Here is a 12,575-nt window from a genome sequence, read left to right as displayed (position 1 = left end):
TGACTAAAATTTGATTAAAACAAATTCAATATATCGCTTTGCTTACAGCTAGATACATTGAATTGTAACCTAGGTATCATGACACGTATTGTATAGCCAGATTCTTGCTAATACACAGCCCTACACCACACTTTCTCCCTTTTCACATAGCTGCAAGAAAAGTCAACAGCACAGGGATCCTCCACTGATTGATATAATAAATCACTTGTGCACACCTAATAAACTGTAGTCTACGTTCACACACAGTATGCAGGACAACATAACACAAGAGAAGCAATTCTGAAGTTTTTATTTGTATTATTATTTGTATTTATTCACACTATGTACAATCATTTCACAAAAAGTGTAGCTATAAAAATAACTTTAACTTATTGTATGAATAAGATAAATTTAATACAAAAGAAAACTGCATTTACAACACATATGGACCCAGGACATTTCTTCCTCATATGGCACAGTGTAATAAACAATCTGAGACTGGCCTTGTGTTATTGGAGCACAGATTGGTAGAGCTCAAACATGACTTGCACTGCCTCCTGGGGTTTCATAACACTAGCCTCTATTGAACTCAGCGAAAAGCATTAAACCTCCAAACACAAAGCATGGCAAATCCTCTGTCAAAGCTGGTATATCAGAGAGAACTGGGGCCCTATAGTTCTGCACTTCATGTAATACTAATTATTGCAAATTAATGCACAGAGGAGAGTGGATTACATTCAGCCCTGCCCAGAAAACTGGTGTTAAGATAACCCTGTATCTTATCAGTCAACGTGAACACTGTGATCTTTAAAAAGGCTGAAATATCAAAAGCTCGAGAGAAATATCCATGCAGAAAGCACAATAAACACTCAATTTACATTTGTTCAAATCTACAGACTCAACAGCATAACAGTACTTTAAAAAGTTAACACGGTGCAACATGAGTATTATTTTAGATGCTTCAAGTATTTCAATGAAATGAGCCCTTGGGTGAAGTTGCTACTATAAGGCTTGCGTGAAATTTCCTACAGAATCTGGTTGATCTCTTCCAATAGTTCAACAACAGGTTGTTTAACTGAATACCTCTCTTTGTTGCTCCTCTAACATCTGCTTTAATGACATAACTGCATGTGTGGCGTCTTAAACTGGAATATTTAAAAGACTCCTTTACATCGTTCCACTCCTATCCCTTCTGTTTTCAGTCGCAACACCACACCTATACCATTTCAGGTGCTGCCTTTGACTCACGATGCACCATTTTCAACTTTCCTATGAAGAACTCAAAAAGGAGTGCAGGGACTGAAAGCAACATGAACATACTACTGCTAAAGCTAACGATAAGAGGGCTGTCTGCTTTAGTCTGGAGAGAATCCTCTCAGTACGAAAATGTTAGGTGCCGACATCTGCCTTGACAGATGACGACCTGGGAATATGAAGACAGAAATTCTGAAGGCTTCATGGTATGTAAGCTTGAAGGACATTTTCACTTGGGAACCTTATAGATGCTCATATCTAGAGGCTCTTTACTGGGTATGCACCAGTCATCGGCCTCTTGGCTCACTTTGTAGTTCTTCAGAGCAGTTTTATTGTACACCGGCAGCCTTTCAATGGAGTCTGTGGACAGCGCCTGGAGGGACAGGAAGACAACATGTAATTACAAATGACCTGTCGTACCTGGCTCCACAGGTCTGCAGAGTTTGGTGTGTTTGACAAAAACATGCCACAGGGCAGTTTTCACTGTGCTGCAGACTTTCAAACTATGCTTCGTGTCACAGTTTCATGCATGATCACCACGTCTGGCTCACCTTCAAGTAGATGACAGCTTCTGTGCCGTGGCCCTCCATGGAGTAGAGCTGCAGGTCCCCCTGGAAGTACTTGGCGTAGAGACGAGAGATGGGCAGACCGTAGCCGAAGCCAGCCTGCAAAGAGAGGGAGGGGGGATCAAGGATTTAGGAAGGCTTTGTTCTCCGTCACACTGCAAGCAGCAGCATCCTTCGATCATCATGGAACAAACAGCTCCGTTGTCAAGTTTGCTTTGTAGGTCACTCATTTTTAGGAGGAAAAAGATGATGCCAGGATTTCAATCTTTAAATAGGAAAGAGAGACTAAATAAAAGGCTAAATTTGCGTTTTGATGCGTGTAGGCTATATGGCTGTAAACATAAAAACCTATATTTGTTTTTCAATATATGCAGGAGTAGGACATTGAGTTGATTAATAAAACGCCTGCGCCCCACCTCCTGGATCTCTACTTACCAGTGGAGGCCGTGTGCGCTCTCCTATCTGTGGAGTAGGAGCAGTGGAGTACATGTAGCTGAAAAGGTTCTCCATCCTGCGAAAGGGGACTCCGCCACCCTTGTCGCTCACCTGCAGACAGGGAGAGATACAGAGTGTGTGAGACAGCGCAGGGAAAGGAGAGAGACATGAGGTCCTTGAACAGTGCCACCTGAGCCATACATAAAAGATAGAGGATGATGCCAGCAGACGAGTAACATGGCCTCAACTTAACGTTAGAAGCTAAGTGGCCTGCTCTTTGTTTACTGCACATATCGTCATGGTAAATGTGCAAAAGGTCAACTTGTAGAGGAGTTGATTCGGATAAAAGATATAATATTGAATAGGAACACATTAGCAGGTGCGTTGAAAAGAGACTGCAAACTAAGTCAATGCAAGCTTTATCGCTGTCATCTTAACTCTTCAGAAAAGCAATGTGTGTAACATCAATTCAAAAGCACATCTGCAAAAATAACAGTTTTGGTCATCGATTAATCATTAAATTGATTTACACGCGAAAATGGCAGGAAAAGCAGTTTTCAGCCTTTCAAATGTGGCGATTTCCTGCTTTTTTCTGTTTTATATCATATTAAAGTGAATATCTTTGTTTTTTTTGTCAGTATTTATAAGTCAAGATAAATGTGATTGATAGCCATTATTCTTTAAGATTTCTCAGTTCAACATTCCTTCTCCTATTAGATCTGATTTGGGCTCCACTAACTAAATAGCTCGTTAGCTGCTAAATGCTCGACTATGTTCACCAGCTAGTAGCCAACTGTGTGCGTTTGTTACCCGAGCAGGTAGCTTTTTTCTGCTAACAACAGCTAGCCTGCTGCTGCTGGAATGTTTTTGAGAGTTGTGGGAAGTAAAACCAAAACAATGAACTGAAAGATATTAAAACAGGTTGAGTTATGGGTAACTGCAAAGTCTGGTGATTATCTGTAGGTTAGTCACCTTTCACATTACTCACAGAAATGGGATCCATTGGTGATATAAAAAGATTATGTACACCCTTGACTGCTTGTTGTGACTCACTAGTAACAACATGGGTATTAAGAAAAGGGTTATGATCGCCCATGTAGTTAATCTTATCAGAGCTTAGTAGCTTTGCTTACCGGTAGGCACTGTGCTTAATTGAGGATGAAATTGTTACATAACAGGTTTAGAGAAGGATGTGGGTGACAATAACAAAATAGGTGGTTGTCTTAGCTTTGAAAGCATAGGTATACAACCTGTTGTGTTCAACAGGGCTGTTTAATTAATTACTTCATTAATATTAAACTGATTTCAACTCGTGCGATAACATCAGTGTAGCAGATTAAGTAAGTGAGAGCGTTTCATCTTTAGATGCGTCACTACACTCGTGCTTGTTCACACAGAGTTTACAAACATAACAACACACCCACAGACAGTTATAAAGCTCTAATCCACCTGCTATCTGTAAGTATGTGAACATTATGTGAGGAAACTCCTTGGAGTCACCTGCACAAGCACAGGCAGAACATGCTAAATCAAAGTCCACACCAAAAAGACAGTTTTCTGTACAAATTGTCAAGACTTAAGTCCATCTTTGCAATTATTTCCAAAAATAACAACATTTGTCCAATTCAAGCAGTACTATAATTTGCAACCCCACCTTGATTGACATGTCCTCCTCCCCAAGAGACACCATGACTTGAATGGGTGGAAGGTTGTTGCTGTGGTCATGGGTCTCAATGGTGGCCCTCATAGCATTCTACAAAATGGAAAATATAACATAATAAAAGTCATCTTAAAGTATTTTTCATATTTACTTTTCATTGTGATATCATTCAAAACCATAGGATGTGTCGCACCTTAAAGAGCTCAAACAGCATGTGATAGAGGTGAGAGGGCACGTATTCGATGCTCATCGGCTGGTTCTTCTTCTTGTTGCCTGCGCAAAACAAACAAACAAAATGTCCCTTAACTCATTACACTTCATTTAAAATGCATTATCCCCACCACTCGTGGATGTTTTCTATCAGTGGCAATTATTCTGCTAAACTCTGTTGTCTATGGTTGGAGAGGATGGAGAGGAATGGTTCCGTGTGTCAATATTGTCTGATGCAGTCAGCCGGGCTCGGTTAGCCTTTACTTGAGCTTCAATGCTATAATTAGAGGCCTCTCAGGTCCATCTGGCTGAATGTTAATTCACGTACAAACACTCAGTCTGTGTGTACACACAGAGGACTTGGCTCCATTTGTTCTTTCTTTAAATCTCTTGAACAACAACAAGGACTTTTGCCCTTTAAGGTCTCGGAATCAAGAGTAAAACTGGGTTTGTACTTAACCTGCCAGATTAAATGAATGTAAGCTTACTGCACATCTCTTGTAGTATCAGATCTGGGGAGCGGAGGTAGTACTGCTCACACAGCATCTTGGCACTGTGGAAGGCATCTGTCCAAACAAAGGAGAGAATAACATCAGAAATTCTGCTTAGAAAACAAAACAAATGGAATATTTTTTGTGTTTTCCACTACGAAAAACAGTCATGCATATTGCATATGCATATTCACCCTGGACTACATCTCCGACTTCACAGTGAGGATCAATGCACCCAATGGTGTTTGGGTGGACAGGGTTGAGGGTACCGTCAAAAACAAGAGCTGCAGAGAAGTTAAGAAGGACAGAAAGCACAAAGTGTGTTGTATTCTTTACATTCTTAATACTGTGAACATTTGTACATCCCATAGAATATGTGTTCCTACCTTTTGATGTACTTTGAAATACTATTTTACTTTTTATGTTATATATATTTTTTGTTTTTGTAATTTTTTCTATTCTATATTTATATTTATTGTCTATGCATCAATACACTAAAGCAAATTGTATGTGAAAACCTACTTGCTAATAAACTGGACTCTGATCTGTAATTATTGAACCATCAAGCTAAGTTAAGTTAAGGAAACATTTGGACTAGTTATCAACTGAAATGTTGCCAATATGACACAAGTGTTGTTACTGATACCAACATTATACTTCTTTTAATATGTTACAGTGAAGAATATCAAAACGTTTTTTCTACTTTTCGAATGTGCCACATGGAAACCTTTACATGAGAACAAGACATCTATCTAAACTAAATTAGTAACTGATTAAAGAAGGAGAAATAAATAAATTCCATTTGTTAATAATTTTGTAGTGCATGCTGCATGTTTCAGTATAAACTTCATGACGTGAAGCCTGACTCCGCTTTAACTGCTCCCCAGGCAAACAAAAACATCTCACAAGAAAATATTTAATTGACGTGGCAATAAAGTTTGTGAGATGACATGTTTTGAAAGATTATTTCAGAGTAGAGACTTATTTTTCCCTCTGGGTGTCAAGCAAGTGACAGCGAGCACAGTGAGTATTATAATAATGTAACACAGCCTGGTATATATATATATATATATATATATATATATATATATATATATATATATATATATATATATATCCATATATTCATTTCAGACACAATGTTGGAATAAAAACTACTTTTGGCCAAATCAGATTAAGGCTCTATGTGTAATCTAGTTTGCAAATCTGTGGAAGATGTTTTTCATACAGTGTTCAAATGTGCCTGAAGGTACAAACACTAAACTAGCTGTGTTGCTTACATGTGGAAAATCCAGGGAAATGTGAAAGATTACTCACTGTGCTGGTTGATGAGCATGCGAATAGAGATGCGGCTCATGTAGAAGCGGTCCAGAAAGTATTGGATATTCTGGTTGGTTGTTGCATCATGGGGGAAAGCCTCTTTGTATTCTATGATACCCTGTGCCATAGTCGGCACTACATCGTTGTGCCTGTTTCTGATGGTTACTAGGGTGTCAACAAACCTGTGGGGGAAAGATAAAAAGAGAAGTGTGGGAAACATCAGTTACATCTTCCTTTTCCAAATTGCTTCAGGCTTTATTTAAACATAAGAGTGAGGGAGTGTGTTATAGATACATCTGATTAATCGATTGGTCTAAAAAAAAGTCAGAAAATAGTGGAAAAAGTCCCGAGTTTCTTAAAGATCAAGATGATGTCTTAAAATGTCTTGTTTTGTCAGACCAAAACCCAAAGATATTCACTTTAATATGATATAAAACAGAGAAAAGCAGGAAATCTCCATACTTAAGAGAATGAAAACAGCATTTTTACAGGAAGAAATACTTTAATGATTTAATACTTATATTAAATAATCAGCAGACAATCAGAGTTGCCGATCTATTCAAGAACAAAAGTGAGATTGTTAAGGAAAATTAGGAACTTACTCTCCCAGGACTTTGTAGTCATCAGGACTCTTGTCAAGAAAGTCAAGGATCTCGATTAAACTCTGGATGTACCTGACAAAAAAATTATTAGAAATAAGTTTTTTCACACACATAAACATATGTTGTAAAATGTTGAGTAAAACAGTTGAGTGAGTCTGCTGGAACTTTATTAGTGAAAGTTCAAGGTTTGAAAAGGCATGGCTGTTTTGCCCTTAACTCACAAAAGGAAAAAGAGGGCAGGTCCTGAAAACAATGGCACGTGACATGTGACGAGAAACTGGGGTAAAGTTCAGAGCTGAGAATCTGTCCTCTGTACAGACTTGGAAGGAGTTCAACTTGGCCAACCGTCCTACTACATGGACATAAACAAGTCAACAGCAGTGACTGTAAACGTCTCACTAGTCAGGGGGAAATCTGCTACCAAACATAGTTTTAGAGAAGAGGTTGACTCATTTAGTTCTTTTGTTTTGGAATAATGTCGTAATCACAGTTGAGACATTACATAACTTGAATCATAACAGATGTTTTCCTGGTTTTGACTTACCAGCTCTGCACTATTTGCACAGATTGGGTTGTGAGCAGCTTGTCAGGCAACAGGTTGATTTCCTTCATAATGTTTGAAAGTCTTACAGGGAGCTCCTGCCTCAAAAAGACAAAGGATGTCTTCTCACAGGCGTTGATGGAACCTGAATCAACACAGAGAAAATAATTATTACAGCTGAAGTGATTTTTGGATTAGTTGAATGGCAGCACATTTGTTGATTAAGCTAAATTGCCAAAAAATCACTTTCCAGCTAATATTTTCTGCTTCTTTTTTTTTACTCGTATGATAATAAATTCAATATATTTGTGTTTTTTGTTTGCCAATTTTCACAGTATTCTGATATTCTAGGAATTCATTAATATTATGTACTTTAGGAAAAATCTGAAAATGAATCAATAGTGAAAGTGGTTATTAGCTGCATAATATATTGCTATTATTACATTATGACTAATTGAAAACAATTAATAGATAATGAAAATAACTATTAGCTCCAGCCTAAATAATAATGTTTATTATTATGTTATACTGAATTCCTCTGCACAATTTTCATGATAGTTTATTTGCACACTGCTGGAAGACTTTAAAAAATATTCATTATTACTTATTATTAGCAGGAGTAGTTCAATGCATCCTCCACAGGGCCCTAACAGGACTTGCCACAGATCTCATGCAACATTCTGCACTATGGGCACCGTGCTGCGACAGAGCAGTCATTTTACAAACATGCATTGCTTTCTGGTCAGGTTGCACAGCTCGACCAGTCCCTTTCCATAGCTCCCTCGTTAGTTATATCCCAAATGCCCCCCATCTGAACGTGGATCAATACTCACCGAAATCGAGAAATTGCTTCATGGAGAGCGGTGAAGGAGAAAATTTAGAGAAATGTTCGATGTGTTTGGGCACACTGGCCAAGGCGGCGTTTTTCATTATAAACCTAACGAACTTCATTATTGCTGTGGAAGAGCCAGAGTCTTGTAGCTATAAAGTGACCACAACGACCAATGCTAGGTTAGCAAGCTGAGCGGCGCGGAGCTTTATAACAAACAGGGGGAGGCAACCGCGGAAAAGTACCGAACTCCAGCCAATAGGATGGCGAGGTGTTTCATTTACGTTCCAGACTGTCCAATAGGAAGCGTTGGGGGCGGGGTTAGGCAGCTTATCATTAATAATAACAAACAAATAATAACAAATGACAAAATAATGTTCCTGTGAGAATACAGATACTGAGAAACTGAGTGGTGGAATTATACTAAGTACATTTACTCAGGTAGGGAAAGTTGGCTGTACTTTGCTTTATTATTTGTTATTTATAGTGTTGTTTGTTTTACTCTACATTTATTTGTTAGTTCAATTTACTCTGCAGATTTAGATTATTAATACAAGATATGAATTAACTAATAGATAATCATGATAATGATTCTGAAATGGGCCGTTCTGCATAATGAATCATTTTACTTTTGGTACTAAGTATTTTTGATGCAAATACTTTTTTGACTTTTACCTAAGATTTTGAAGGCAGGACTTTTACATGTAACACACTATTTTTCCACTGTAGTGTTGCTATTTTTCTTCAAGAAAAAAGTATCTAAATATCCACTGCTGAGGGTTAAACTGGGATATTCTCTTTATTTAATTTGGACATTAATTGAGAACAGGTTTGTACTGTACAAAGAAACAGAAGATCTAATAGATCTAATAGATCTAACATGCATCTCCTGAAGCTGTTTTTCCATGACGTTATATTTATTCATGTGCATACCTCTTCTCATTACCTGTCTAACACATATGACATATTTGATATGTCATATGACATTGTATCTCTCTTAGATTCTAATTAGATTTTACTTATGTAACATTTTGACATTGGCATTAATCTGCTGCTTTAACAAGATTCACCCTTCTGGTTTCAGGCTTTCCACCACATGTTGAACATGGCTGCTGGGATTTAATCCCATTCAGCCAAAAGAGCATTAGTGAGGTGTTGCCTGATTAAATCTGACTCACAGTCGGAGGTCCAGCTCATCTTAAAGGTGTTGGATGGGGTTGAGGTCATGGCTCTCTGCAGGCCAGCCCAGTACTTCCACACCAAGCTGGAAAAAAACACTTCTTCATGGAGCTGTCTTTGTGTGGGAACATTCAGCAGTGTCATGTTAAAACAGGAAGTTTACAAACAAACTGTTGAAACAAAGTTGGAGATTTCCCTTAGAGACCCAAACATGACAAACAGGAGTGTCTACATACCTTTGGGTATATAGTCTAAATAATTTTAAAGATACAGTTGCATTTTACGCATCACTTAATATGCTGACAAAAAAAATAAGATTTACTTACTTTATGGCCCCACAGCGCAAGTTGGAAGCCCTTTATTGTCTTAAATGTCATTGTAGTCTGTAGCACGATAATTTATTATGTTTCCGGTTCAGTTTATTGGTTTGTCAGCAGGATTTTCCTAAAAAGCCAGATTTTCATGTAACTTGATGGAAGGGTGCAGCTTGGGCCAGTGAAGAACCCGTTACATTTTGAAGCAGATCCGATGCACACATTGTTTTCCACTTATGGAAACGGCCTTGGCAGAGGTGTGCCCCCTCCGAGTGTCCTTCCAGGTTTAATTCGAACTAAGAAGACTTGTCCAAACCAAAATAACTGTCCCAAAGCAAACGTGCGAGTATGTGACTACGGTGTCCACATACTTCTGGCCATATAGTGACACGCTTGCGATCAGATTTTTATGTGGGCCTGATCATGCTCAGTTTGGCTGTAATAATGAACATAAACTGTACTTTCATAATATTTGAATTATGAAAGTACACAGAAGAAGCTAATTTGCTACCAGTATACAAAAAGAGCTGCTGCTGCTTAAGGAAAGTATCTCTCCTAAAAGGCCTTTTGCAGATCCATTGATTTCAGGTAGATTTGTATTCAATTCGATAAAGTGGTGATGGGCTTATTCAGGAGTCATAACAGACTTCAGAGTTGAGGTGAGTTAGAAGTTGTTTGTAAACTTAGGAATTCCATCCACCTCCATCCTTATCGGGATGTTACCACAGCCAGATGCCCTCTGTTCCTTGTTTACTTCCTCCTCTCCTGATGGGCAGAAGTTCACCCTCTGTGAATGATTCGCTGGAAGCTTGCCACCCATGATTTTGAATAGAAATGCCTTTGTCAGGGAACACAGTGTCTGGGTCAAATCTCCCATTACATAAGCGGTGGCTGTGTCAGTACAGTTGGGATTGTCCTTATAAAGCCAGTCTGTCCTGCCTCTCCATCAATACATTAGTTTACATCTGTTGTACTTGCCTGTAGGAGGCAACACAACACATCTTTCATCTTTGAGTCCGCAACAGAACGTGTCATTTGTCACACAACACTTTTAAATCTAACAGTCGCAGCACAGGATGTCATCCTTCAGGCAGATGTGTCCTTTAAAAAAAGAGTACAGGAGGCCAAAGTGTGTCAGTCAAGTAAAGGAGCTCCTGCTGGGAAAGAAAAGGCCTTAGTCAGCAGTAGATGTATTACCTGTGGGGATTTATTTGTTTGACCACAGGAAATTGAGGGCAGTAAAGTAAAAAAGAAAAAAGCATGACTTTCCTCTACATTTAAAAACAGTTATTTCAGCCAGTTCATTTTATAAGTGCTTCGTGTGCCCTCTTTGTCACTGCAGTTTATTACACACTAATGTGAAACGTAGGATTTGTAATGGCTGCATGTCAATCAATGATGCTTCTAAACATCCATCTTCATTAATCAAATGGACTATTCGTACCTATTGAGCATCCTAACATAGGTGGAGTGCCAAAGCTTTAAAGCAGTAAACTGAAATTTCTTATAGGGCTGAACGATTTTGAAAAAACTTCTTATTGAGATTGCGATTTTGTTTTGAAATTGTGATATGATTTGCAATGTTAGAGGGAAAGATCTTTTTTTTTACATCATTATTTTCATTTTCATTAAAAAGCATTTATTAATTTTTTGCGAGGATCTGTACCAAACAAAGATGTTTTCTTAAGTCTGTAGAAATGTATGCGTATGCCTGCATATCTCTGCAGCACCACAACGCTTATTTTAAAATGCTATTTTCTAATGAGTATCTAACAGTCTGGTCAGAACTTAGCTGTCTTATTTCCTCTGATGTTGATGTTCAGGTTTTGATATTTCTCCTTTTTTTGTTTTATACCCCGTTATTCCTCTTTTCTTTGTCTGTTCAGTCAGTCAGTGTTAAAACAGTGTACAAGTACTCAAGCGAAGTATTTATGTACAATTTGAGTAACTTGACACTTCTACTCCCTTACATTTCAGAGGGAAATATTGGACAGTACAAGTTACTTTGCAGATTAAAAATGTAAAACATATGATGAGCCCATCCAATATGATGCATAATTATAGATTAAACTATCCAATACTGAGTTGCTTCTTACACATTAATGCACTACCATCTGTCAGATTGGTATCGGCCAGAGGTTTCTTCTGTATCATTATAAAAGTCATTACTTGATTAAGTAATGTTAGGGTGTCCACTGATTTAGTTCTTTGTACCACAACAATGCCTGACCTCCTTTTCTTTCTTTCAGCTCTGGGGTATACAGATGTTAAATGTGGGGAAAAGAAAGCACTGGTATCGAATAAAAAACTCAGGATCAGCAAATTCCCTGAGTTTTGGTATCGAAACTGGTTTTGGGAGCAAACAGGTGTGATGCACACGACCCTAAACGACAGTCTCAAGGGCCACTTTCAGGGTTGTCTAATGAGTACTTTCGCTTTTGATACTTTAAAGGAATACTTTACCACAGATCATTTGCATATCAATTACCTTGCATTCTTGAAAACAACTTTGTTGTTCTCTCATGAGAAGAATCCAAAAAAGGAGAAAATACTTGATGAATTGGAGTTAATGGGGGGCCTCGTTTAATAACAGGAAAAACCTTATCAATCATCCGTTTACAAACTCTCACACAACTCGTGCGGTATAATCCAACTCTCATTTATCCAGTCGTATGCTCACTACTTCACAAACACATACATTTTCGCTAAAACCTTACTATTTAAAACACTTTTGACTCACACTGACAGGTAGTGTGCTCACCATGGAGGCATGCGAGAAAATATTTCTTTACAAATGAAAGGTAACATAGGGGGAGTAATTAATATATATATATATATATATATATATATATATATATATATATATATATATATATATACTGTATATATATACTGTATATATATAGTGTATATATATACAGTATATATAGTCATTATGTCATTATGAGCTGCCAGCCAGCAAACTTGCTGTGGGAGCCAACACACAGGCACCGATCACGAGGGCGTTCCGCAATAACATACGTGGATGTACTCAGGAACGATGCGGGAGCAGAAAATACTGGCGAGCTAGCCTGATCGGGATGACTGGAAGCACCGATTGAGGGCCCGTCTGAGGATGACCTAGTATGGGGGTGATGTATTTTTCCTCGTCCTTGTGGCTTTAATTGGGGCTTTTCCTCTGCCAATAAAGAGCAG

At 38.2% G+C, this 12,575-nt stretch overlaps 1 protein-coding gene across 2 annotated transcripts; it reads right to left on the bottom strand.

The window, feature by feature from the left end:
- Nucleotides 1-273: 273 nt before the first annotated feature.
- On the bottom strand, nucleotides 274-8,078 carry pdk2a (pyruvate dehydrogenase kinase 2a). 2 transcript variants are annotated; one of them, XM_029456330.1, is made up of 11 exons: nucleotides 7,892-8,078; nucleotides 7,062-7,203; nucleotides 6,518-6,589; nucleotides 5,913-6,097; nucleotides 4,790-4,879; nucleotides 4,593-4,670; nucleotides 4,088-4,167; nucleotides 3,889-3,987; nucleotides 2,235-2,345; nucleotides 1,785-1,898; nucleotides 274-1,606 (listed from the first exon to the last, which is right to left on the bottom strand). In XM_029456330.1, exons 1-11 carry the CDS (start codon nucleotides 8,007-8,009, stop codon nucleotides 1,463-1,465), a joined length of 1,233 nt encoding a protein of 410 aa, XP_029312190.1. In that variant the 5' UTR covers nucleotides 8,010-8,078; the 3' UTR covers nucleotides 274-1,462. The 2 variants fall into 2 exon arrangements, with proteins under 2 accessions (XP_029312190.1, XP_029312191.1); XM_029456331.1 differs by lacking the exons at nucleotides 274-1,606; nucleotides 1,785-1,898 and adding an exon at nucleotides 1,905-2,064.
- Between the last annotated feature and the right edge of the window lie 4,497 nt (nucleotides 8,079-12,575).

Source organism: Cottoperca gobio, chromosome 19, assembly GCF_900634415.1.
Source record: "Cottoperca gobio chromosome 19, fCotGob3.1, whole genome shotgun sequence".
Classification (NCBI taxonomy): domain Eukaryota; kingdom Metazoa; phylum Chordata; class Actinopteri; order Perciformes; family Bovichtidae; genus Cottoperca; species Cottoperca gobio.
Note: the sequence above shows the minus strand (reverse complement) of the source record. Positions and strands in the feature narration are given on the sequence as shown.

Bases quoted from the DNA above. Each gene is read 5' to 3' on its own strand.
- pdk2a (XM_029456330.1), bottom strand. From the start codon at position 8,009: ATGAAGTTCGTTAGGTTTATAATGAAAAACGCCGCCTTGGCCAGTGTG. The intron at 6,098-6,517 runs GTAAGTTCCTAA...TTTCCCCCACAG, and splicing joins GACTACAAAGTCCTGGGAGA to GTTTGTTGACACCCTAGTAA. The intron at 2,346-3,888 runs GTGGGGTTGCAA...CCCTGTCTGCAG, and splicing joins AGGAGGACATGTCAATCAAG to GTGAGCGACAAGGGTGGCGG.